Source organism: Sciurus vulgaris (assembly GCF_902686455.1).
Source record: "Sciurus vulgaris genome assembly, chromosome: 11".
In the NCBI taxonomy this organism is placed as follows: Eukaryota; Metazoa; Chordata; class Mammalia; order Rodentia; family Sciuridae; genus Sciurus; species Sciurus vulgaris.
Genome location: NC_136472.1, coordinates 110,081,669 through 110,108,499, shown reverse-complemented (window position 1 = coordinate 110,108,499; position 26,831 = coordinate 110,081,669). Strand labels below are relative to the sequence as shown.

Here is a 26,831-nt window from a genome sequence, read left to right as displayed (position 1 = left end):
ATTAAATTTAAATTCAAACAACCACATTTGACTAATGCCTATTACACTGTACAGGGCAATTCTAGAAGAAGAGAAGTAACAGACCCTCATTATTCTGGGCTGATTTAAATTATAGCATTCAATTTGTTAAGGTAAGAAATGGGGTGGAAGGCATATAGAGTAATATAGGCAAACTTCAGTGCACCTGAAGAGTAATGGTAAAAAAACTAAAAACTGTGTCATAGAAAAACTAGGTTGAAGGAATTTGAGGAAACCTTGAAAATATAATTCACATAAGCAACTAACAATGCAATGGTTGGAAGACTAATTAAATTCATTTTAACATTTCCTGTAGGAAGAATTAGAGCTAATGGGCAGCTCAATACAGGGAATACATTTATTTTATTTTATTTTTTTTTATTTTTACAGACTGCATTTTAATTCATTGTACACAAGTGGGGTAAAACTTTTCATTTCTCTGGTTGTATATGATGTAGATTCACACCATTTGTGTAGTCATACGTGTACATAGGGTAATGATGTCTGTCTCATTCCACTATCTTTCCTATCCCCGCCCCCTCCTCCTCTCATTTCCCTCTACACAATCCAAAGTTCCTTCATTCTTCTTTTACTTCCTCACCCTCCACCCTCATTATGTGTCATCATTCACTTATCAGAAATCATTCGGCCTTTGGTTTTTTGGAATTGGCTTATTTCACTTAGCATGATATTCTCCAATTCCATCCATTTACCTGCAAAAGCCATGATTTTATTCTTCTTTATGACTGAATAATATTCCACTGTGCATATATATCACAGTTTCTTTATCCATTCATCAGTTGAAGGGCATCTAGGTTGGTTCCACAATCTAGCTATTGTGATTTGAGCTGCTATAAACATTGCTGTGACTACATTACTGTAGTATGCTGATTTTAAGTCCTTTGGGTATAAACCAAAGAGTGGGATAGTTGGGTCAAATGGTGGGTCCATTCCAAGATTTCTGAGGAATCTCCACACTGCTTTCCAGAGTGGCTGTGCCATTTGTAATCCCACCAGCAATATGTGAGTGTGCCTTTTCCCCCACATCCACGCCAGCACCTATTATTGCTTATGTTCTTGATAATAGCCATTCTAATTGGAGTTAGATGAAATCTTTGGGTGGTTTTAATTTGCATTTCTCTAATTACTAGAGATGTTGAACACTTTTTCATATATTTGTTGATCACCTGTATATCTTCTGTGCAGTGTCTGCCCAGTTTCTTAGCCCATTTATTGATTGAGTTCTTTATATTTTTGGTGTAGAGTTTTTTGAGTTCTCTATAAATTCTGGAGATAAGTGCTCTGTCTGAGGTGTGTGGAAGAGATCTTCCCCCACTCTGTAGGCTCTCTTTTCACATAATTAATTGTTTCCTTTGCTGAGAGGGAATACATTTGTAATGTGAGTGCTCTTATTTAGGGGAGCCTAGTCTTAAGCATATGACCTGGGCTTTGCACTGATGTTATAGCATTAGTGTCACTTCCTCCCACTTACAAACACAGTCCAAACAGGGAAATCATCCTTGGTAATAATATTCCAAATTTTTAGAACTAGAGCATATGAATGGAAAGGGTAAATACATTATGATAAGAGAAATATTTACAGATAAAGTTTATGAAATCATATGAGATACTCTGGAGGGGATCCTATATCATACTATTAGGGTCAGCAAGTACCAGGGTTTTCCAGGTCTATACACTTACATAATACTAAGTTGGTTTCTTTCAATGAATTTGTGGGTTTGGGATTGTGATCCATGAGTCCTAATGAAATCTAGAGAACAACTGGCTACATAATTTCAATTAATTTTTCTAAGCAAGAAGACACTATTTTGGACCCATTAAGCTTTCTCCATGGATCACTTTTTTTTTTTTTTCTAAATTTGATTCATTCAGACTGTGCACTTCTGGGCTGCACATTTCTTAAAGTTAAGTTATGGACAATGATGATTTGCTATTTATACATCAGGCTCAGAACTGGGTCTCCATGCCTTTAAATTTATTTTCCTTTTCACAGCAGTATTATTCACAATGCCCAACTGGTTTAAAAAAAATGAATGTCCATCAACAAATGAATGGATAAACAAAATGTGGCACATTCATAGGAGGGAATAACATTCATTCTTTAAAAAGACGGAAATTCTGATACATGCTATAATAAGTATAAACCATAAAGATAGTGTGCTAAGAGAAATAAGCCAGACACAAAATGACAAACACTTCATGATTTCATCTGTATGAAACATCTAGAGTAGTCAAATTTAAAGAGGCAGAAAGTGTGACGGCAGCTTCCAGGGGCTGGGTGTGGGGCAGAGCAGGGTGTCCTTGTTGTATAGGTACAGAGTTTCAGTTTGGAATAATGAAAATGCTCTGGAGATGGGTCAAGATGATGATTGCACAAAATTGTGAGTGTACTTAATGTCACTGAACCATATACTTAAAAATGGTTTAAGGGGTAATTTTAATATTATGCGTACTTACCTACAATTTAATGTCTTAAATTTGGTTTTTCCATGCCTTTAATTGTGCTAAACTATCCTTGCAGTATGTATGAGATCATCACTAGAGAATGCCTAGTGTTGATTTTCTGGATTTGTCCTCTAGCAAATGTAGTTTAAGAACATGACAATCTGATTTTCAATAACATAATCAGGTGGATGGATCTCATCAGTGGAATACGCGATCGCCATGTCCCAGGCATCAATAATACCCACATTGAGGTCCACAAAAATATCTTTCATGATAAGATTCTGAACATAGCCATGAAAGTCACTAAACATCTCTGTATTTTCATGTATCTCCCTGGTGTTTTCAGTTTTAAGTATCACCTTGGTCTCTGGGCTTCTCAGAAATAGACGTTTAATGGCTTTTTGAATATTGATGGCCCTACGGATAAAAATGTTTATGGGAAAGGGTCTGAAGTGTTGGCCAAGGGTGATGACAATTACCATGTTATTGTCTCCTGCTACCTGGTCGATTTCCCGGGGGATGTAGTTTTCACTTTTCACAGAGTACAGCTTTTCAGTTATAAATGGATGACTATGTTTTTTCCACTGAATCAAAATATGTCTTTCAACATCCAGAAGAACATGTGTTTTAAATAACCCAGTTCCATGATGATCAAAATTTTTTAAGGCTGATGGAAAACAAATGAAAGAATCTTTTAACAAAAGGAAAATGTACAATTTAAAAATGCATACAACATCTGTAAAATTTAACCAAGATCGTTTCTAACTAGAGAATTGTTTCTTAGGCAAGGTAGAGAAGTTTACCAGATGCATTACAGTTTTAACAAAATTTTGAACTTTTTATCAGCATACATGAAGAGGAAAAATAGTGTTACCATCAGCAATTAAAAAAAACAAACGATTTAACTTTTTATGAAAAGCTCAAAGCCAAAAGTTTGGCAAATTTAAAATAATAGCACAACAAAGACTAGATAGAAAAGGAAAGCATAGAATTCTAATTATTATTTTAAAAATATTCTCAAAAGTCAACTAAAAATAAAAATGAAATACATACTTTTCACAACTGTTAGAAAATAGTTAATCCACTGGCGCAGTGTTGAATCTCCCATGAGGTAAATAAGTTTCCTTTTCAAGCAGTAATTTATCTCTTGCATTGTATTGAACTTGATCTGCTTGCAAAATGCTGAAATCCAGCTTCTCTTGAACGTGTAACCACTGGGGAAGGGAGTCTTCATTCCAGTCTGACATTTCATTTTTATGTTCTCACTCTCTGGCAATAAAAATTCCCAGAGTAAGTGACTTTCATCAACACAAATTATTCGGGAAACACTTTGCTCCTTTTTGCCCTTGTTTCCTCTTCTCCTTTTACCCTCCTGGTTACTATTTCTGCCCTCCTTTTTCCCACAAATAATTAATCAATGAAATCATGTTAAAGGGATAAATTAAAAGCTCTCACTGCATAGTTTTTCTTGGTGTGAGGTCAGTTTTCTCTTGGGCATTAACAATATCTCCTTGTGCCCCACTTTTCCCCAAGACCACTCAGATGAGATGGTTGACCAAAGTCAGGGGGAAATGTGTGGTAGTAAAACAGCAGGGCTTAGTGGTCCAGCTGAACATTTCACCCGTGACCCTGGCCTTGCTGATACAACTCCTTCTCCTCAAGCCACTTACCCTTGAAAGAACCTCGAACACATTTACAAAATGAGAGTCACATTGTTTATTTTGTGTATACCAGCATCATGTTCTCTGGTTAACCTATAAAACCTTCATTATCTAATTATATCTCAAACTGAACATAATATTCTCAGTATGTTCTCACTAGAACAGAAAATGTTCAAAAAGGCAGGATCATGACCTCCTTGTTCTGAATACTCCACTGTTAAAATAGCCCAAACTGTATTCAGCAGCTCATATGACACCTTCACTCCAGTAAGAGTCTAAGACCCCTTCTATATTTGCTACCTAAAAGCACATCTTTGTCATCTACTTTCATTGTTGGGGTTTGAGGTATAAGTTTAGGAATTTACATGTATCCATGCTGAATTACATCAGATTTGTTGGTGGCTCCAAACAGTAACAGTCTGATACTATCTTTTAAGAAACTGTCTGACTTTAGTAGAAATTATTTTCCAGGCAAGATGGAAGCCAAAAACAGGTGTAATGAGAACTTGAGTTGGTTCAAGAGTCTAAGAACTTTCCTTGGTATAAAAGTTGGGCATGAATGACACTTGCCTGGGCAGGGCAGGGATCTTTTTCACAGACTGTGGATGTTAGGTCTAGGTCCAAGGTGTTTGGCAGAGTTCTTTGCAAACACTAGGTCCCTGGTAAACATTTGCTGAATGCACAATAAAGGGTAATGGGTAAATGTGTAACTGTTAATTGTTATAATGGAAATCATTTCCTTTGTTAAAATTCACTTTACTTCCAGTGTAACAAAAACATCATTTTATGAATGAGATGACTTTGTGATGACTGTGAAAGTTCATGTGATAAAAATGAAAAACAAAACAAACACAAAAATTGTTAGTTTATAGAATGCAAAGTGAGAAGGTCTGGCTGAAAATTAAATTATAATCCACTAGAGATATTTCCTGATTCTGAATGTGTGCAGCTCATCAGAGACGTTTTCATATAGTGCTAGCACGCAGTTACTGGTATGGGGGTATATGTCTCACGTTTAAATACAAATAGTCTGTATATTTTGAGACAGGTGAATTGAAATTGATGGTTTCCCCAGACTTTTACATCTGACTCAGGATGAAAATTTGTTTAAATTGATATGAAAATAATTTCTAGGAAGAAAATCCTTTCTTTAAAAAAAAGATGATTGATATCATTTGATCCAGGATATAAAATATCAAAATGGTTAATGTAGAATAAATATGTCAAACAAAGAAAGTTCTTTATAGGAGTACATTGTGAATCCAGAGTCAAAAGTACACCAACTTACTGTTACATGGCAAGACCTTGATGGAGGTGAAGTTCTTCATCATTTCAACTCCTATTTTGGACCTCCAAGAAATGATAAAATAAGTTAACATCTGTCTGAATATTAAAGGTAGAAAGAGTCACTGGTTTGGATGAATTGACCCACTCTTATCTCTCTGAAAATGCTTTGCTTTTTCCATTATTTTGATATTTAAGATATTCTGGGTGAAGTAAATGGGTCAGAAATTTGGGAAACTTGAAAACCTTGCAGGGGATCTAGAAATCCATGGAATGTCACTTGTCCTCCAAATGCAGTAAATCCAACTACCTATTACCTGCCCATCCTTTAACTTTGGGGTGGTTCTCTACCACAAGCAATCTTCTTCACCTTTGCCACCTGTAGTAATTCAGGCCTTTATCAACCTTTCACTAGGCCAGGGTTTCTCAAACTTAAACACACATCAGAATTACCTGGAGCACTTACCACAAACTAGATTACTGAAACTCACCCACAGAAATTCCAGTTCAATACTTCTGAGGATATCAAGAATTTAGATTTCTAACAAGGCCTTGAAGCTGAAGCTACAGTTCCAGGGACATAACGTTGAAATCCTGTCCTAAATTATCATATTATCATTTAGCTCCTTTGTTCTGGCCCAACCTCTCAGCTACCTGAATTATTCTCCTATGTGAAATCTTCATCATCAAACCTCAAGGTAAGAAACCACCAGCATGCCACCTCCTATGAGTGTATACCTCATTGGATTAAAAGATTAACTGATATAATGATGATATTCAATTTTGGGGGATAGAGTATATATTAATACTGAGTAGGATTTGTATTCCATGAAACACATTTTAGAAAACATTGACATAAAAAAAGACGGATCTGAAAGTATTATAAACAATGTAAAATAGTAAGACTGTAAAAAGTACCTTGATGGCTTTACTCCTTTCAGCAAAGGGTTCTAGAGGTGACCTGAAAAGGCCTTTTGAACATACTACCAGAGGAGCTGACTCTGAAGGATGGACCTGATTATAATTCAGTTAGTATCAATTGACATGATAAAGGAGCTTGATCTGACAAAGCTATTGGACAAAGGTTGGTCTCATCCGAAGTCTACCTTTCTTATCCCATATTGTGTTTGAAGACCTATTTACCTGTGGAAAAGTTTCCATTCTTCATTGCTAAGATAGGAAATGCCTCTGACCTTGGAATTCATGTGGGTCAGGGCCTCACAGGGAACATGCTGAGGCCTCACGCAGTAGAAGGCCTCTTCGTCGCGAGCATCCAGGTACTGACACAATTCAGCCCTTGTGTTTAGGACCAGACCACATTCAGAGAGGACCTGGGTGGTGCCATTAACAAACTGGCCTGTGAAGATCACCCTGTCATAGCCTTGGTTCCTTGCCCTCCAGAGAGCCGACACCCCTTCACTGGGGTGGATGAGCAGGAGAGACAGGGAGACATGGCCCTGCCAGAACAAAGTGAAGCTGACAAGGTAGGTGCCATTGTTGAAGTCTGTCACCTTTCCTGAGGCGCCTGCCTTCAGGGCTGGGGAGGACATCCTGGCCCTCAGGAAGTCCCCTCCATATTTCTTCCTGTGTCCCAGGTGGTCCCTGGCCTCCAGTAGGATATCTATCTGGTCCCCCCGGCAGTATGTGCGTCTGGGGTTGAGGATGGAGACTGTGCTGTGAGTGGCGCTGGTGGTGGTGTTCACGTGGGTGAAGGGTCTGGGCGGGATCAGCTGGTCGAGTTTCTCCAGGATCTCCTTTGTTCTCAGCTCAGTCTCGGTTAGGGAAGTTGCTGGATTCAGAGGGGCTTCGGAGTGAGAGATTTCCCCTTGTTTCCGGGCAAAAGGGTATCTCCAGCTGAACAAGAACTGAAGAATTGAAGGGAAAGGATATATTTACTACCAGTAGATAATAGGGTTTGCTTTTCAATATAAATTACTATGGTTCATTTTATATTTCTCAGCATGATTAAGTTACTCATCAGAAATCAACTCTTACTAGTTTTCAGTTATGAAATTATAGGAATTGATTTCCAGGTAGTGTGACTTCCTCTCCTGCCAAGAGATGGTTCCCTTGGCGGGGGGTATTGGTTTAAAAAGTAACTGATAAAATAAATATATGGATTGCATTATTTGATTTTAAAGTTTTCCCCTTTGCCATTCTCTCATTTATCTTTCTTAATAAAAATCATATAACCATATTATCTATTCAAATATCTCCCATATTAAAGAAAGAAAACATTGAACCCTTTATTCTCCTTTCACTGCCTACTGCATTTTTGGTTTGTCCTACCAATGAAGTATCAAGGATTCTCTTCCATCTCTGTCTCCCCTACTCACTTCTCAGCCTGCTGCTTGGATTGTCCCTCAGAATTATGTCACTAACAAACTTTTTCTTCTCACTCTCCATCTCACCCAAGGAAATGCTTGGACTCCAATGACTTCAACTGCTATTTATGTTCTAATAATTTCTAAATCTAATTTTTTCTAAGCCAGGTCTTTTTGAGTCTTAGCTCTGTTGATTCTATAATATATCCAAGCAACATCTCTACTTAGGTCACTTTGATGGACTCAGACCTAGACTATTCATATCCAACTCTATCGTTTCTCCTCCCAATATATTTCTCCTACAATCATAGGAGAAGTTCAATAAATGGTATCACCAGCCAAGCAGTTGTACAAGCCTGGAATGGAATGCCTGTTTAGCCCCAACTCCTCACCTCTCATAGTCAGTCACTCTTGCTGTCCATTCTATCTTAATTTACTGACATTTCTCCCTCTTCATTATTAGGACCTTATTTCAAGTCATCATTACTTCTCACATCAGGCCACCAAACAGTCTTCCTTTACTCAATTATTTATCAATTACTCATGAAGCATCTACAGTGTGCCAGGTACTGTTCTTGGCACTGGATATACCAATGAATAAATAATGTCAAAATGTTTGCCTTCCTGAAGGCCAAGATAGATAATAATCAATGAACATCATAAATCAGTAAATTATATAGTATAGTAGAAAGTGAAAAGTACTGACAAAAGAAGTCAGGTCGAATGAGAAGACTACAAAGTGGTTTGTGTGGAGCTGATTCTAGTATTCAGTAAAGAAGGTGTACTAAATGATGGGAAGGAGGAGAGATGGGCAGCAAGACGAGTTAAGAAAAACTGCAGAAAACCACCACCCGCACTTGCATACATATCCAGTGCTGTGCACAGCCCAGACCCAGGCACTGCCTGCCCAGATCTCCAGCCCTATTCCCTGGAGAATCTCTACCAGGGCTCTGTGACTACCCATCAACCAACATGTGGGGTCACCTCTGCCCACTATCATGGAATATTCCCAACCCAGACAGTGCCATCTTTAGTTGGGGAAGCCACCATCCTGGGACACCATATTATCAAGTACCTCTCATGCATCAGGCTATTGAAGACTGGGAGGTTTGAATACTATATTATAGTTTTATTGTAGAATTTTTTTATTAGTAGTAGTATTCCTCCTTGTCATTTTTAAAAATTTTCTCATTATCTCTATTTTTCTCTTATCTACCAGTTTCCTTGGAGTCTCTTTGTCCCTTTTCTCATGCTAACCATCAATTTCTTTTGATTTTTCTTTCATTCTTCCTATGATCTAATACCTCTCTATACTCACTTCTTTTCTCATTAACATTACATCCTATACCCCTCCCCATCCTCTTTGTCCACCATTATAAATGGTGGACCTTATAGCAAACCTGTTATTTATACTGTAGATAATAATCAAAATCATCTGTTTATTAAGACAAAACTGCTAATATTTTAATAGGTTATTTGGGTTAAGGCTGCATATTGTTTGTATTGTGTGCCACTAATATTGATCTTTCCCTTTAACATGAGATATTGGAAACCTGAAGGGACACTGTAAAGCCTACGGGGGGAAAACACAATACCTCTGATCTGCATTGCTAAAGGGGAAGGAAGATGAACAACACGAAAAAACAAGGGAAGAAAGTGTCCCAAACAAACCTAGGTGATATACTAATAGTATCCAATGACACTATTGTAGAAGAAATGTCAGAAAAAGAGTTCAGAATGTACATAAGTAAAATGATCTGCAAAGCAAAGGATAAGAGAGTAAATGCAGGCAATGAATGATCACTTCAATAAACAGTTAAAAGAACAAATGCAGGAAGCAAAACATCATTTCAACAAAGAGATAGAGATTCTGAAAAAAAAATAACAGAAATCATTGAAATGAAAGAAATAAAACCAAATTAAAAACTCAACAGAAAGCATCACCAACAGAAGAGATCACTTGGAAGACAGAACCTGGACAATGAAGACAAAATATTTAATCTTGAAAACAAAGTTGACCAAACAGAAAAGATGTAAGAAATCATGAACATAATCTCCAAGAAGTATGGGATATCATGAAAAGAGACCAAATTTAAGAATTATTGGGATTGAGGAGGCACAGAGATACAAACCAAAGGAATGAACAATCTATTCAATGAAATAATATCAGCAAATGTTCCCAAACCTGAAGAATGAAATGGAAAATCAATATAAGAGGCTTACAGAACACCAAATGTACAAAATTACAACAGATCCACATCAAGGCAACATTATAAGGAAAATACCTAACATACAAAATAAAGAGAATTTTAAAGGCTGAAGAGAAAAGTATCAGATTACATATAGGGGGAAACCAATATGGATATCAGCAGATTTCTAAGCCCAGATCCTAAAAGCTTAAACAGCCTAAAACAACATATTTTAAGCTCTGAAAGAAAATGGTTTGCCAACCAAGAGTCTAAGACCCAGCAAAACATACCTTCAGATCTGATGATGAAAACAGAATCCTCCCACGAAAAAAACAAAAGTTAAAAGAATTTACAATAGAAAGCCTGCGCTACAGAACATTCTCAGCAAAATATTCCATGAGGAAGAAATGAAAACAACAAAGGGAGGAACTACCCTAAGGAAAAGCCAAAGAAAGGAGAAACCAAAGTCAAGTTAAAAACCTAAAATAAACCCAAATGACTAGAAATGCAAATCATATCTCAATAATAACCCTGAATGTTAATGGTCTAAACTCATCAATCAAAAGACATAGACTGGCAGATTGGATTTAAAAAAAAAAAAGACCCAACAATATGCTGCCTTCAAGAGACTCATCTTATAGAAAATGACACACAGAGTTTAAGGTGAAAGTATGAAAAAATATATACCTCACACGCAGACTCAGTAAGTAAGTGAGAGTTTCCATCCTCCTATCAAATAAAGCAGACTTCAAGCCAAAGTTAGTCAGAAGGACTAAAGAGGGACATTTCATACTGCTTAACAGAAGCATAAATCAGGAAAACATAATGATAATAAATATTTATGCCCCAAACAATGGTGCATCCATGTACATCAAACAAATCTTTCTCAATTCCAGGAACCAGTTAGACCACAACATAATAATACTAGGTGACTTTAACACACCTTTCTAACCACTGAAAAGATCTTCCAAACAAAAACTGAACAAGGAAACCACAGAACTCAATACACAATCAGTAACTTAATCAGACTTAACAGACATATATAGAATATTCCATCAATCAATGAGTGAATATACTTTCTTCTCAGCAGCACATGTAAAATGGAAAATATGTTATGCCACAAGGCTACTCCTAGCAAAAACAACAAAAAAAACAGAGATACTACCTTGTATCTATCAGATCATAATGGAATGAAGTAGAAATCTATGATAAAATAAAAAACAGAAACTACAACACTTGGAGACTACATAATAGGCTATAGGATGATGCATGGATAGCAGAAGACATCAGGGAGGAGATTTAAAAATCCTAGAGGTAAACAAGAACAAGGATACAACATATCAAAACACTATGAAGCAATAAGTATCAAGAGGAAAATTCATTGCATGGAGCACATTGAATAAACCAAAGAAAAGTCAAAAAGAAATGACCTAACATTACAGATCAAAGTCCTAGTAAAAGAACAGAACAACACTAAAAGCAGTAGAAGACAGGAAATAATTAAAATTAGAACTGAAATCAATGAAATTGAAACAAAAGAAACAATCCAAAAAATTGACAAAACAACACTACCAAAGGCACTATACAAATTCAGTGCAATTCCATTAAAATCCCAATGATGTACCTCATAGAAATAGAGAAAGCAATCATTGAAATTCATTTGGAAGAATAAGAGACCCAGAATAGCTAAATGAATCCTTAGCAGTAAGAGGTGAAGCAGGAGGTATCACAATACCAGACCTTCAATTGTACGACAGAGCATAGTAACACAAACAGCACCAAAATAGTCAGGTAGACAAATGGTACAGAAAAGATGCCACAGAGACAACCCACATAAATATAGTTATCTCATAGCAGACAAAGGTACCAAAAACATACATGGAGAAAAGATAGCCTCTTCAACAAATGGTGCTAGGACAACTGTATATCCATATACAGCAAAATTAAATTAAAACCCTACCTCTCACCCTGTAACAAAACTCAACTCAAAATGGATCAAGGACCTAGGAATTAGTACCAGAGACCGTGCACCAATAGAAAACAAGTAGGCCCAAATCTTCATCATGTCAGCTTAGAACAGGACTTCCTTAACAAGACTCCCAAAGCACAAAAAATAAAAAGCAGGAATCAATAAATGGGACAGAATCAAACTAACAAGCTTTTTCTCAGTAATGGGAACAATTAACAATGTGAAGAGAGCGCCTACAGATGAGAGGAAACCTTTTCCACACACACTTCAGATAGAGCACTAATCTTCAGAATTTATAAAGAACTCAAAAAACTCTACACCAAGAATACAAATAATTCAATCAACAAATGGGGCTAAGGAAATAAGCAGACACTTCACAGAAGAAGATCTACAAACAATCAACAGATACATGAAAAAATGATCAACATCTCTAGTAATAAGAGAAATGCAAACCAAAACTACCCTAAGATTCCATCTCACCCCAATTAGAATGAGGATTATCAAGAACACAAGCAACAATAGGTGTTGGTGAGGATGTGGGGAAAAAGTACAGCTCATACATTGCTGGTGGGGGTTGCAAATTGGTGCTGCCACTCTAGAAAAGCATTATGTAGATTCCTTAGAAAAACTGGAGATGGAACCACATTTTGACCCAGCCATCCCATTCCTGTGGTATACAGCCAAAAGTACTTAAAAATCAGCATACTACAGTGCCACAGCCACATCATGTTTTATAGCTGCTCATACACAATAACTAGATTGTGGAACGAACCTAGATGCCCATAAATAGATGAATGGATAAAGAAACTGTGGTATATATATACAATGGAATATTATTCAGCCATAAAAGGCATCTGCAGGGTAAATGGATGGAGTGGGAGAATAATCATGTTAACTGAAATAAGCCAATCCCCAAAAGACAAAGGCCCAATGTTTTCTCTGATAAGTGGATGATGAAACATAACAAGGTTGGAGGTGGTAAGGGGAAGGATGGAGGAAGGATGGATTGTATAGAGGGGAGAATGAGAGGGTGGGGAGGGGGCAGTGGAAGGAAAGATAATGGAATGAGACAAACATCATTATCATATGTACAGATATGATTACACAAACAGTGTGAATCCACTTCATGTACAATAAGAGAAATGAAAGTTGTACCCCATTTGTGTACAAGGAATCGAAAATAATTTTAAAAATTGCAAGAAGAAGAAACTGAGAACCATTAACTGGCGTACTCAAAAAATTAAAACTAAATTTTTAAAACCCTGTGATGAGACAAAGGACCGGGAAATAGAGATTAAATTGATATTAGAATAGCCAAGTGCCAAGGAGGAGAGAACCCTGAGGCAGAATGCTTTGCCAGTGCCTGTAATCCGAGAGATTCACCTGTCACCAAAACACCAATATAGTGCACATACTGTCAGAGGACTCCAGAGAACCCTGCCCTCCCACATTCTCCCTGCTCAGAAGACATCTTTTTAACTTTCATGTCTTGCACTGATAATTGGGGAACATTTCAAACGAAGTTACCCGCTGCTAATTCTGAACCATTCCTACCTTGTGCAGGCCTTTTGAAGTGAAGTAAATGACCCCAACAGCTACGATAAATACCAGCATCAGCATGCATTTCTGAGCGACGGCATTTGGAAACATCAGTATCCTGGAAGATAATAGTCACATTCGGTACAACCAACATGATGTATTCTGTACAATATGGTTCCTCCTCAGTAATTTCCAGTACAGGGTAAATGTTGTCCTGTGTTTTCAGAAAATTCTTTTATGTCTAGAAAACAAAAACAAATTCTTCCTTGAGGCAGGGAATTGAACGAGTGAAGGACTCCTTGCTTCTTACTCTCAGGTTAACTATCCAGGCATGAAGCACATCAGGTCCCGGCTCTTCTGTCTTCAAGGACTTATCATGGACAGCAAGGTGTCAGCAGTCATTCACTCAGAGAGATACTTTTTCTTCCTGCCCCTTTCCCCTGCCATTAGAGCCTATACCAGGAAGTTCCAAAGGTACGCACCTATTGAGGAACATCTGCTTCAGCATGTTCTCATATTCTCCCATTGCAATTTCAGCTGTCCAGAGACTCTAGTTGGCTCAGAGGTCTTTGCTTTATTTCAGGGTTGGAATTTCCCTGTAAGCTTTCATTGATTCCTTTGAAGCTTGGAAGAGGAAGCTCGGATGTTGCTTTTAGAGAAGAACATCTCAGGCAGGGCAGGCAGGCAGGCTCGGTCACCCTTGGAGGAGGCTTCAAGTGTTTCCCACAGTGCACACTCCCTGGCTTGTGCCTTGTTTGGCTGTCATCTGGGGTTCAGTCATTATCCTCCAGGATGACAGAAGTACCTGGAAAACTGGAAAGAAGAAAAGCACAAGCCCCATCCTGTTCCTGGGGCACCTAAGAATTGATCTGGCTGGTTCTTCGCGATATTCGACTGCTTTCCTTATACACTCCTTCCCTTGCTCTATATCACGGCTTATATCAAGCACTACAGCAATACAATTTAAATTAAATCTCAGACATAAGGGGAGTCAATCAACAGATCTAAAGCCCACTACAACTTGCCTAAGGTAAGAGAGAATCCAAAGGTCAAACTCCGGGACATAAGTTTTATGACACTTGTTAGGTTTAAGATAGAGCGGTGTCTCCCAAAACCCATGTGAGACAAGGCAAGAATGTTCAGAGAGAAATGGTTTACTTTAGAGGTTGGACACTACTCATTGTAAACTGTAGGCAGGTAGGTTGTGATTGGAGGAGGGAGATACATATTTTGTTTCCTGGTTGAGCAGAAGCCTCTCTCTGATTCCTGGTCTCCATGACATCTTCATAGTCTCCTGCCTCCCCTCAGAGCCAGGGCTATGGAGTCAGCCAGTCATGAACTGAACCTCTGAAACCATGAGCCAAAACGAACTTTACCTTCTCTATGGTATCCTTGTTAGGTCTTTTGGTCACAGTGATGAAAAAACTGACTGCAAGAAACTGTTTCTTCAAGAAACCTCCCTTTAGGCCCTTTCCCCCGTTCTCTAATTTGATTTCTTGGAATCGAGTTGTTTCTCTAGTTCCTTCTGATATCTTGGTCATCAGTTCCTTACCAGATGTCTGGTTTTCAAGGACCCTTCTCTCATTCAAGGCTAATCTTCTCACTCTTGATTTGGAGAAGTAGCTTTTTCCTTTGCCATAAGTTTATCTATTTTGGTTTTGTGTGATATTTCCTTGTTTTCTGCTTGTGATATCCAGATTTCCAGCACAACCGAGTACTGAAAAGATAGTCTTTTGTATATTTTGTGTTCTTGGTCTCTTTGTCAAAAATTAATTAATCATAAATAAGTGGTGATTTCCTTCTGTGCTCTCTTTGTTCTGGCCCATGGTCTTTGTGCTTTTAGGCAAGTACCATGCTATTGTACTTTGTAATTGATTTGAAAAAGTCAGGTCATGTGATACTTCCAGCTTTGTTCTGTTTGCACTCAGGGTCTTTGTGGTTCTGTCTAAATTTTAGGATTTTTTTTTTCTATTTCTGTGAAAAATGTCAGTAGTATTTTGGTTGGAATTGCATTAAATCTGTAGATTGCTATGGGTAATATGGACATCGTACCAATGTTAATTCTTCCAATACATGAACATGGATTATCTTTCTATTGATTTATATCTCCAGTTTCATTCATTAATGTTTTATTGTTTTAAGTGTGTACGCTCTTTTGCCTACTTGGTTAAATTTATTCTGAATTACTTTTTTCATTCTACAATAGTGGGATTATTTCCCGATTTCTTTTCTCAGCTGATTGTTAGTGCATAGATACTGTACTAATTTTGATATGTTGATTTTATATCCTACATCTCTTCTGAATTGGTTTATTAGTTCTAAAAGAGTGTTGATGGAGCCTTTAGGGTTTTACACGTAAGATTGTATCATTGGCAGAGATCAGTTCACTTCTTCCTTTCTGATTTAGATGACCTTTGTTTCTTTTTCTTGTCCATTGTGCTCTGCCAAGGGCTTCCAGTAATGTTGTATGACATTGGAAGAGTGGGCTTCCTTCTCTTGTTCCTGATCTTTGAAGGGAAGCTTTCACCTTTTCTCTGACGAGTGTGATGTTAGCTGTTGGCTTGTCACATATGGCCTTTATTGTACTGAGGTACATTCCTTCTAAACCCAACCTATTAAAGAGTTTTGATCATAAAAGGATGTTAAATTTCATCCATTTTTTTTTCTGTGTCAGATGTTTTTTTCATCCTTTATTCTGTTCATGGGTGCATTCCATTCACTGTTCTGTGCATGTGGAACTACACTTGCATTCCTGAGACAAATTCCACTTGATCATGGTGACTCAATCCTTTTACTGTGCTGTGGTATGCAGTATTTTGTTGACATCTATTGTGTCAGTGTTCAACAGGCATATTGACCTCTAAATTTGTTTCTTCTATGTCCTTGTCTCTATTTAGGAGTATAAATGCTCTTGGAAGTATTTCCACTTCATCAATCGTTTGCAAGAGTTTTCTTCAGTGAGAATTTAGCGTTGTAGCCCTTGAGACCCAGGGTTTTCTTTTTGGGAGGTTTTTGTTTACTAATTCAATCTCCTCATTATCATCTAATTAGACTTTCTACTTCTCCATGCTTCAGTATTGGTAGTTTGTGTGTTTCCAGGGAGTTCATTCACTTCTTAGGAATATCCAACTTGTTGGCATAAATTGATTATAATATCTTATAATCCTTCATATTTCTATCTATCTTTGTAATATCCCTTTTCATTTCTGATTTCATTTGAGTCTTTTCTTAGACTAAATCAATGTTTATCAATTTTATTTGTCTTTTTAAAAAGCAACTCTTAATTTTCTTGATCTTTTCTATTGTTTTCTAGTATCTCTTTCTTCCTGCTATGATCCTTATTATTTCCTACTTTCTACTCCCTTCAGGCTGAGTTTGGATTTTTTGGGGGACGTGTCATAGTAAAGTTTTAGGGGTTCATTCTCGTGATAGTTAATTTTAGATGTCAACTTGAGTGAATTAAGGAATACCTAAGAACATAGTAAACCATTTATTTTTCTATGTGTCTGTCAGGTGTTTTTCCAGAGATTAGTGTGAGATAGCAGATGGAAGGGGGAAGATCTGTTCTCAATGTGTGTAGGCATCTTCCAGTCACCATGGTGCCAATGTAGTGCCAGGGTCCAGCCATAGCAATGGTAGGGGGTCCTAGGTGGATGGGAGCCATCAGTGCGGTGGAGAAAACAGCAGACAGAACACCAAGTGTCTGAGCTGAATCTCTCCTTATTTTTTCACAAGTCCTTTTTATTTGGTTAGTACAAGGAAATAATAAGTAAAAAAACTTCAAAAGTACAATTTATGAACTTTCCCAAGGAACACATTCTTTCTGCATGATAGCTGAGATCAAAACAATCTTGTCCCCCAGCTAAATTGAGGGCACCATGATCTGTTAGCTTTCAATTTCCGGAACAAATTCATCACTTAGATTTTCTGAGAAATTACCCTTACCATGAACTCCAGTGTTTAACAGTGAAAAGGTTTACTATTATTAACAAAGGGCAAAGAAATCAACTTATAGTTAATATTTAGTCAATTCTATTTCATTTAGTGGTGGACTATAATCTTATTTTGATTCTCAAAGAATTAGAATAACATAGGAAAAACACAAATTATATTTATGACTAACCTAAAATTTTATTATGTAAAGTATCTCTAGAGTCAATTATTAAAACCAGGAAAGCAACAAAGGCTAAACACTGCATCCAAGTTCAGAGGAATGCCTCGTTATCCATCTATATTTAGAATTATTATACTGCAGTAATCCAGGCTCCTTTCAACTCAAGCATAGCTACAATTGTTCATTTTCATACATTTTCTCTGTTACTACTAAATTTTTATTGTGCACTATTCTGTGTCCCAACACAGTAAAACCTTCCCAATGTTTTTCCAATAAGTTTCTAATGATATATTGATTACTAATATTAAAAAGCAACTACACATGGAGACATGCCACGCCCATGGCCCCCAGGAGGGAGGATGATCCTCAACAGAACCGTGTCAAGTGTCACAGTGGTAGAAAATAGATGCAGCAATATAGGACCAAGGGAGAGAGAAGGCAAGTTCCTCTCTTTCTCTGTCTCCCTGTGTCCTGGGAGCTGGGACATTCCTGTTCTACTGTTGCCTTTGAACATGACCTTGAAGTCCAGTCTCTCACCCAGCTTCCCCCACGGTTCTCAGGCCTTCAGCCTGAGACTGAATTCTCAGACTGAGAATTTCACCATCAGCTTTCCCGTGCTGAGGCTTTTCAGACTTGTACCAGGTCATGCTACAGGTATCCCAAGTTCTCCAGCCTGCAGACATCCAATTGTGGGCTGTTGTGGCCCTCCATCATTGCATGAGTGGAGTCCCCTAATAAATCCCCTTTCATACAGTCAGCCATTCTGTCTTCAAGTTTCACATCCTTGGATTGAACCACTGCAAATCAAAATATTTGAAAAAAATCATACTAAATCCATCCCCATTTTTCATGTCATCATTCTTGTCATCATTTATGATGCAATAGAACACTATTTATATAACCTTTCCATTGTATTGTTAGCATATGTGATCTAGAGATGATTTAAAGCATACGGGAACATGTCACAGGTCATACACAAAGGCTGCCCTATTTTATATAAGACATTTGAGCATCTATGAATTTTAGTATTTACAGAGGGGTCCTAGAACCAATCCCCCTTAGATATCAAGGATATGTATATATTCATATCCTGTTGGTTCTGTCTTTCTGGAGAACCCTAATTCATTCTCCATTTGCTTAATCTTTTCTAATTTCTGAGCTTATTCAGAACTCAACCAGAAGGATTTTTAAAAAGTATTTATTGGAAATCCTTTAAAAAATGAATAATCTTCAGGATATATGCCAGAATTGCTCTTGAGTTTTTCATTCATCTTCTCATTTAATTCTGATAGACTTGGAAAGTTATAATGCATCATTCCCATTAGGATATGGAGATAGGAAGACTAGAAAAAATAAAATAATCTTCTTATATTTGTATTCTGTATGCCTCTATTGAAGTTAAAGAGAAGAAGATGGTACAGATTTATTGATTTTCATACCTTGAGCCAACCTTACATCCTTGCAATGAAACCCATTTGATCACAGTGCACTATTTTTTAATGTGTTTTGTATGTGATTGGCAGTATTTTCTTGAGAATTCTTGCATTTATGCTCATCAAGGATATTGGCCAAAGTTTTCCTACCTTGATGTATCTTTCTCTTGTTTTGGTATCAGGGTGCTACTAGCTTCATACATAGAATGTGTTTGGAAAAGTTTCCTCCTTTTTCTATTTCATGGAACAATTTGACCCAATACTTGAATGTATTGGCTTAGGAACTGACTTCTTTTAACAAGGCTCCTAAAATGCAAGAAGTAAAATCAAGAATGAATAAATGGGATGGCATCAACTGAAAAAGCTTCTTCACAGCAAAGGAAACAATCAAGAGTGTGAAGAGAGATCCTACAGCATGGGAGAAAAATCTTTGCCACCTGTACCTTAGAGCATTATTTTCCAAGATGTATAAAGAACTCAAAAAAATCTTAATACCAAAAAAAAAAGAAAGAAAAAAGACAATCAATAAATGGGTGAAGGAACTGAACAGACACTTCACAGAAGAAGAAATACAAATGGTCAAAAATATATGAAAAAATGTTCAACAACTCAATCAATTAAGAAATGCAAATCAAAACTACACTGAGATTTCTTCTCACTGTGGCAGAATGGCAGTTATCAAGAATACAAATAACAATAAATGTTGCAAAGATGTGGGGGGAAATATACACTCATACATTGTTGTTGGGATGGCAAATTGTTGCAACAACTATGGAAAGCAGTATGGAGATTCCTCAAATGGAACCACCATTTGATTGGTTGTACAAATCCTCAGTATACATTCAAAGGAGTAAAAATCAGCATACAGCATACTACAGAACGAAGGCACATCAATATTTAAAGCAGATCAATTCACATTGACTAAACTAAAGAATCAACCAAGGTGCTCTTCAATAGATGAGTGGATAATGAAAATGTGGTTTATATACACAATGGAGTATTACTCAGCCACAAAGGAGAATGAAATCATGGCATTTGCAGTAAATGGACTGAACTGGAGAATATCATGCTAAGTGAAATAAGCCAGTCCCCCCATCCCACAAGTTGAATGTTCTCTGCTATGTGGAAGTTAATCCACAATTTTGGGGGATGGACAGAAGTTCCGTATACTCCTCTTTGTCTAATAGTCAAAGAGGAATAAAGGAAAGGGAGAGGGATAGGAAAAGAGAAGACAGTGGAATGAATCTGACATAATTTCCTATGTACATACATAAAAAACATCAGAGTGAATCCCATCAACATGCACATCTACAAGAATGAGATCCTGAGATCCAAGACAGTGAACTAGAGGGAGGTAGTGTTCCTTGTCACTCCTTAATTCAGGTTTCAAGCAGAGGAAAATCTGTTTCTCTGTGAAGCAGTCTTTGCTGCTCATGGATCCCTGCTGTTTACTCCATTTGTCCACCTTGATCATCCACACTCTGCCAGCATATCAACTACTTTTTGAGTGCAGATCTCTCACTGACTGCCACCAATCATCTGCCATTTGCCTGTTTGCCTGCCTCTTGCCTGCCCATCACCTGCCATTCACCTACCCATCACCCACTATCCCAGGTCCACCTGCGGATCACGCACCAGTAGCCTGCAGACTGCCTACAAATTACCAGTGGATCATCAGCTGCCTGCTATTGCCTGGAAGTCCACTGTCACAGAACACAAAGGTTTGGTTACACAAGGCTGCTGACATTTGGGGCAACAGCCAGGACCTGCAGGACACCTAGCCCAATTTACTGCACCCTGCCTCCAGAACCCCTCAGCCTGAATGACCACACTCCACCTCCAGGACCTCCTGGCCTGACAGTCTACACCCATGGCCTGACTGCACCCCACATGGACTTGGTGACCATTCCCTGTGCTGCAGCCCCTCATTTGCCAACATGTTTGGAAGCAGGTGCAACCATCTTGGCTTATCCTGGAAGTGGAAGCTGCCATCTTTCAGTTGGGCCAATCCCATCCTGAGACACCTGTTGGAGATGGAAGCTCATTTTCAGGTACCTCTCATGTATCAGCTACTGAAGACTGGGAGGTTTGAATATTATATGACTGCAATAGTGTAGATATTTTTTTTCTCCTTTTTGAAAAATTTTAAGTTTTTATTTCTTGATTTTTCTTGCTCTATTTTCCTTTTGTTTTCCTATTTCCTCAGTCTTTTTTCTCCCTTTTCTCATTCTAACAACCAACTTCTTTTGATTCTGCTTTCACTCTTCCTACAATCTAGTACTATATATACTCTTTTTTCCCCACTACCGCTTACATCCTACATCCCTCCCCATCCTTTTTGTCCATGATTAGAAATTGTAGACCTCATTGCAAATCTATTTGTTGTACTGTAGTTAATAATTGAACTCATTATCTCTATTTATTATGATAGTACTGTTAATGTCTTCATAGGGGCTATTTGGTTTAGGGTTGAATCAGTCTGTACTGGGTGCTGCTAATATTGATCTTTCCCTTAAAGAAGAGTTTTTGGAAACCTGCAGTGTCACTATAAGCCTATAGGGGGAAACTGCAATACCCAAGATCTGCACTGCTAGAGGGGAAGTTATGTGAACAATATGAGAAAGAAAGGGAAGAAAGTGTTCCAAACAAACCAAGATTCCATGTTCATAGAATCCAATGACAGACTGGTAGGAGAAATGTCAGAAAAGGAGCTCAGAATATACATAATTAAAATGATTCATAAAGCAAAGTATGAGATAAGAGAGCAAATGCAGGCAATGAATGCTAACTCCAATAAACAGTAGAAAGAGCAACTGCAGGAAGCAAAAGATCATTTCAACAAAAAGATAGAGATTCTGAAAAAGAACCAAACAAAAATGCTTCAAATGAAGGAAGCAATAAACCAAATAAAAAAACTCAATGGAAGCATCACCAACAGCATCATGTGGAAGACAGACTCTCAGACAATGAGGACAAAATAGTTAATCTTGAAAACAAAGTTGACCAAGCAGAAAAGATGGTAAGAAATCATGAATGGAACCTCCAAGAATTATAGGATATCATGAAAAGACCAAATTTAAGAATTATCGGAATTGAGAAGGGCGCTGAAACACAAACCAAAGGAATGAACGATCTATTCAATGAAATAATATCAGAAAATTTCCCAAACCTGAAGAACAAAACAGAAAATCAACTGTAAGAGATTTACAGAACACCAAATGTACAAAATTACAACAGATTCACACCAAGACACATTATAATGAAAATACCTAACATCCAAAATAAAGATAGAATTTTGAAGGTTGCAGGAGAAAAAGCATCAGATTACATATAGGTAGAAACCAACACAGCAGACATCAGCAGATCTTTCAACCCAGACACTAAACACTAGAAGGGCCTGGAACAACATATTTCAAGCTCTGAAAGAACATGGTTGCTAACCAAGAGTCTTATACCCAGCAAAACTAACCTTCAGATTTGAAGATGAAATAAAATCCTTCCATGATAAGCAAAAGTTAAAGGAATTTACAAATAGAAAGTCTGTACTATGGAATATTCTCAGCAGAATATTACATAAGGAGGAAATGAAAAACAATGATGTAGATCATTAAAGGGAGGAACTACCTTTAAGGAAAAACCAATCAAAGCAGAATCCACATCAAGTTAAAAACCAAAAATAAGCCAAAATAACCAGGAATACAATACTACATCAATAATAACCCTGAATGTTAATGGTCTAAACTCATCAATCAAAAGACATACACTGGCAGATTGGATTAAAACGAAAGAGCCAACAATATGTTGCCTTCAGGAAACTCATCTCATAGAAAAAAAGACATCCACAGACTAAGGGTGAAAGGATGGGAAAAAATCTACCATATACACGAACTCTGTAAAAAAGTTGGGGTTTCCATCCTCATATCACATAAAGTGAACTTCAGACCAAAGTTTGTCAGACGGGATAAAGAAGGACATTTCATACTGCTTAAGGGAACCATAAATCAGGAAGACATAATGATAATAAATATTTATGCCCCAAACAGCAGCACATCCATGTACATCAAAGAAATCCTTCTCAATTCCAGGAATCAAAAATATGATGACACAATAATTCTGGGTGACTTTAACACAGTGGTGACTGGATAGATCTTCCAAACAAAAACTAAACAAAGAAACCATAGAACTCAATAACACAATCAATAACTTAGACTTAACAGGACATATATAGAATATTCCATCCATCAATGAGGTGAATACACTTTCAGCAGCATGAGGAACCTTCTGTAAAATAGAAAATATGTTACGCCACAAGGCTACTCCTAGCAAAACATAAAAACAGAGATACTACCTTGTATTCTATCAGATCATAATGGAATGAAATTAGAAACCAAAGATAAAATAAGAAACAGAATTACTCCAACACCAGAGACTAAATAATATGCTGTTGAATGAAGCATGAATAACGGAAAATATCAGGGATGAGATAAAAAAAATTCTTAGAGGTAAATGAGAATGATAATATAACATATCAAAATCTCTGGGACACTATGAAAGCAGTACTAAGAGGAAATTTAATTGCATGGAGCATATTCAATAAGAGAACAAAAAGTCAACAAATAAATCACCTAACATTACATTTCAAATATCTAGAAAAAGAAGAACAGATCAACATCCAAAGTAATAGAAGACAAGAAATAATTAAAATCAGAGCTGAAATCAATAAAATTGAAACAAAAGAAACAATTCAAAGAAATTGACAAAACAATAAATTGGTTTTTTGAAAAAGTAAACAAAATTGATAAGCCCTTAGTCACACTAACAAAGAGGAGAAAGAAAACTCAAATTTTTCAAATTTTTGATGAAAAAGAAAATATCATGACAGATACCATTGAAATATATAACATAATTAGAAGCTACTTTGAAAATCTGTACTCCAACAAAATAGAAAATCTGAAAGGCATTGACAAATTTCTAGAGACATATGATCCTCCCAAACTGAACCAGGAAGACATACACAATTTAAACAGATTAATTTCAATCAATGAAATAGAAGATACCATCAAAAGCCTACCAACCAAGAAAAGCCCAGGACCAAATGGATTCTCGGTCGAGTTCTACACAAACTTCAAAGAAGAACTAATACCAATACTCATCAAAACATTCCATTTAATTGAAAAGGAGGGAATCCTTCCAAATTCATTATATGAAGCTGGTCTCACTCCAATACCAAAACCAGGTGAAGCCACATGAAGGAAAGAAAACTTTAGATCAGTATCTCTGATGAACATAATTGTGAAAATTCTTAACAAAATTCTGGCTAATTTCATACAAAAACATACTAAGAAGATAAGTGCACCACGATCAAGTGGGGTTCATCCTGGGGATGCAAGGTTGGTTCAACGTCCAGAAATCAATAAACGTAATTCATCATATCAGTAGACTTAAGGTTAAGAATCATATGATAATTTCATAGATGCAGAGAAGTGTTTGACAAAATACAACACCCTTCATGCTCAAAACCCTAGAAAAATAGGGATAGTAGGAACATACCTCAACATTGTAAGCCTGTCTATGCTAAAACCCATGACCAATGTCATTCTTAATGGAGAAAAACTGAAAGCCTTCCCTTTAAAAACTGGAAAAAAACAGGGATGCCCTCTTTTACCACTTCTATTCAACATAATCCTTGAAACTCTAGCCAGAGCAAGTAGAAAGATCAAAGAAATTAAAGGGATATGAACTGGAAAAGAAGAACTCAAGATGTCACTATTTGCCAATGACATGATTCTATATTTAGAGAATCCAAAAATCTCCACAGGAAAACTTCAAGACCTAATAAATGAATTCAGCAAAATAGGATACAAAATCAACCCAAATAAATCTAATGCATTTCTATTCATAAACAATGAATCATCTGAATGAGAAATTAGGAAAACAATTCTGTTCACATAGCCTCAAAAAAAAAAAAATGAAATACTTGGGAATCAAGCAGCAAAAGATCACTACAATTAAAACTACAGAACATTAAAGAAATAAATTGAAGGAAATCTTACAAAATGGAAAGATATCCCATGTTCTTGGATAGGCAGAATTAATATTATCAAAATGGCCATGCTTCCAAAGGAGTTATACAGATTCAATGCAATTCCAATTAAAATCCCAATGACATTCCTCATAGAAATAGAGAAGCAATCATGAAATTCATCTGGAAGAACAAAGAATAGCCAAAGCAATCCTGGGCAAGAAGAATGATGCAGGAGTTATCACAATACCAGACCTTAAAATCTACTACAGAGCAATAGTAATACAAACAGCATGGTATTGGCACCAAAATAGACAGGTAGACCAATGGTACAGAATATAAAACACAGAGACAAACTCACATAAGTACAGTTATCTCTAGTAGACAAAGGTGCCAAAAACATACAAAGGAGAAAAGATAGCCTCTTCAACAAATAGTGCTGGCAAAACTGGAAATCCATATGCAGTAAGATGAAATTAAACCTCTATCTCTCACCCTGTATAAAACTCAACTCAAAATTAATCAAGGATCTAGGAATTAGACCTGAGATCCTTCACCAAATAGAAGAGAAAGTAGGCCTGAATCATCATCATGTTGGTTTAGGACCAGACTTCCTTAACAAGACCCCCAGAGCACAAAAATAAAAGCAAGAATCAATAAATGGAATATATTCAAACTAAAAAGCTTTTTCTCAGCAAAGGAAACAATCAACGATGTGAAAAGAGAGCCTACGGAGTGGGAGAAAATCTTTTCCATACACACTTCAGACAGAGCACTCATCTCCAAAGTTTATAAAGAACTTATAAAACTTTACACCAAAAATACAAAGAACCCAATCAATAAATGGGCTAAGGAAATGGGCAGACACTTCACAGAAGATATACAGGTGATCAACAAATACATGAAATAGTGCTCATCATATCTAGTAATTAGAGAAATGCAAATTAAAACCACCCTAAGATTTCATCTAACTCCAGTTAGAATGGCTATTATCAAGAACACAAGCAATAATAAGTATTGGCATGGATGTGGGGAAAAAGGCATACTCATATATTGCTGGTGGAGTTGCAAATTGGTGCAGCCACTCTGGAAAGCAGTATGGAGATTCCTCATAAAGCTTGGAATGGACCCACCATTCGACCCAGCTATCCCTCTCCTTGGTTTATACCCAAAGGACTTAAAATCAGCATACTACAGTGATGCAGCCACATAAATGTTCATAACTGCTCAGTTCACAATAGCAAGATTGTGGAACTAACCTAGATGCCCTTCAACTGATGAATGGGTAAAGAAACTGTGATATATATACCCAATGGAATATTACTCAGCCACAAAGAAGAATAAAGTCATGGCATTTGCTGGTATATGGATGGATTTGGAGAATATCATGATAAGTGAAATAAGCCAAGCCCAAAAAAACACAGGCCCAATATTTTCTCTGATAAGAAGATGATGACACATAACTAGGGGTGGGTAGGCAAGAGAATAATAGAGGAACTTTGGATGGTGTAGAGGAAAACAGGCCAAGAGTGGGTGGGGGAAGGAAAGATGGTGGACTGAGACAGACATCATTACCCTATGTACATGAATGGTGTGAATCTACATTGTGTACATCCATAGAAATTAAAAGTTGTCCCCCCCTTTGTGTACAATGAATCAAAATGCAGTCTGTGAAAAAAAAATTTAAAAAGAATTAGATCCTCAGTAGAATAAGATATATTCCATGCTTATATAATTATGTCAAAATGGATTCTACTGTCTTGTATAACTAAAAATAATTTTTAAAAAATCACAAATTGCAGGAACCACTGA

At 37.0% G+C, this 26,831-nt stretch overlaps 2 protein-coding genes and 1 long non-coding RNA gene across 8 annotated transcripts in view; 2 read left to right on the top strand and 1 right to left on the bottom strand.

Moving 5' to 3' along the window:
• LOC306640035 overlaps window positions 1–2,731 on the top strand; it is a 69,593-nt gene extending 66,862 nt beyond the window's left edge. Inside the window, exon 6 of the long non-coding RNA XR_013757724.1 lies at window positions 55–2,731. This is a non-coding gene — a long non-coding RNA (uncharacterized lncRNA). The remainder of the gene's footprint in view (window positions 1–54) is intronic.
• Window positions 2,118–14,107, bottom strand: LOC306640025 (NXPE family member 2-like). 2 transcript variants are annotated; one of them, XM_079103847.1, is made up of 6 exons: window positions 13,933–14,107; window positions 13,466–13,568; window positions 6,573–7,294; window positions 5,434–5,495; window positions 3,538–3,753; window positions 2,118–3,151 (listed from the first exon to the last, which is right to left on the bottom strand). In XM_079103847.1, the coding sequence occupies exons 1-6, from the start codon at window positions 13,974–13,976 to the stop codon at window positions 2,616–2,618; spliced, it is 1,683 nt and encodes a 560-aa protein (XP_078959973.1). In that variant the 5' UTR covers window positions 13,977–14,107; the 3' UTR covers window positions 2,118–2,615. The 2 variants fall into 2 exon arrangements, with proteins under 2 accessions (XP_078959973.1, XP_078959974.1); XM_079103848.1 differs by lacking the exon at window positions 13,933–14,107 and adding an exon at window positions 13,761–13,906.
• A 208-nt stretch (window positions 14,108–14,315) lies between these two features.
• The window catches only part of LOC306640026 (NXPE family member 4-like), an 81,089-nt gene continuing 68,573 nt past the window's right edge, over window positions 14,316–26,831 (top strand). For 4 of the 5 annotated variants that reach the window (XM_079103851.1, XM_079103850.1, XM_079103852.1 and 1 more), the window contains exon 1: window positions 14,317–14,480. The gene's annotated coding sequence lies outside the window, so the exon portion shown is untranslated. Of the gene's footprint in view, window positions 14,481–26,831 lie in introns of all 5 variants that reach the window. The other variant, XM_079103853.1, reaches the window with a different exon arrangement.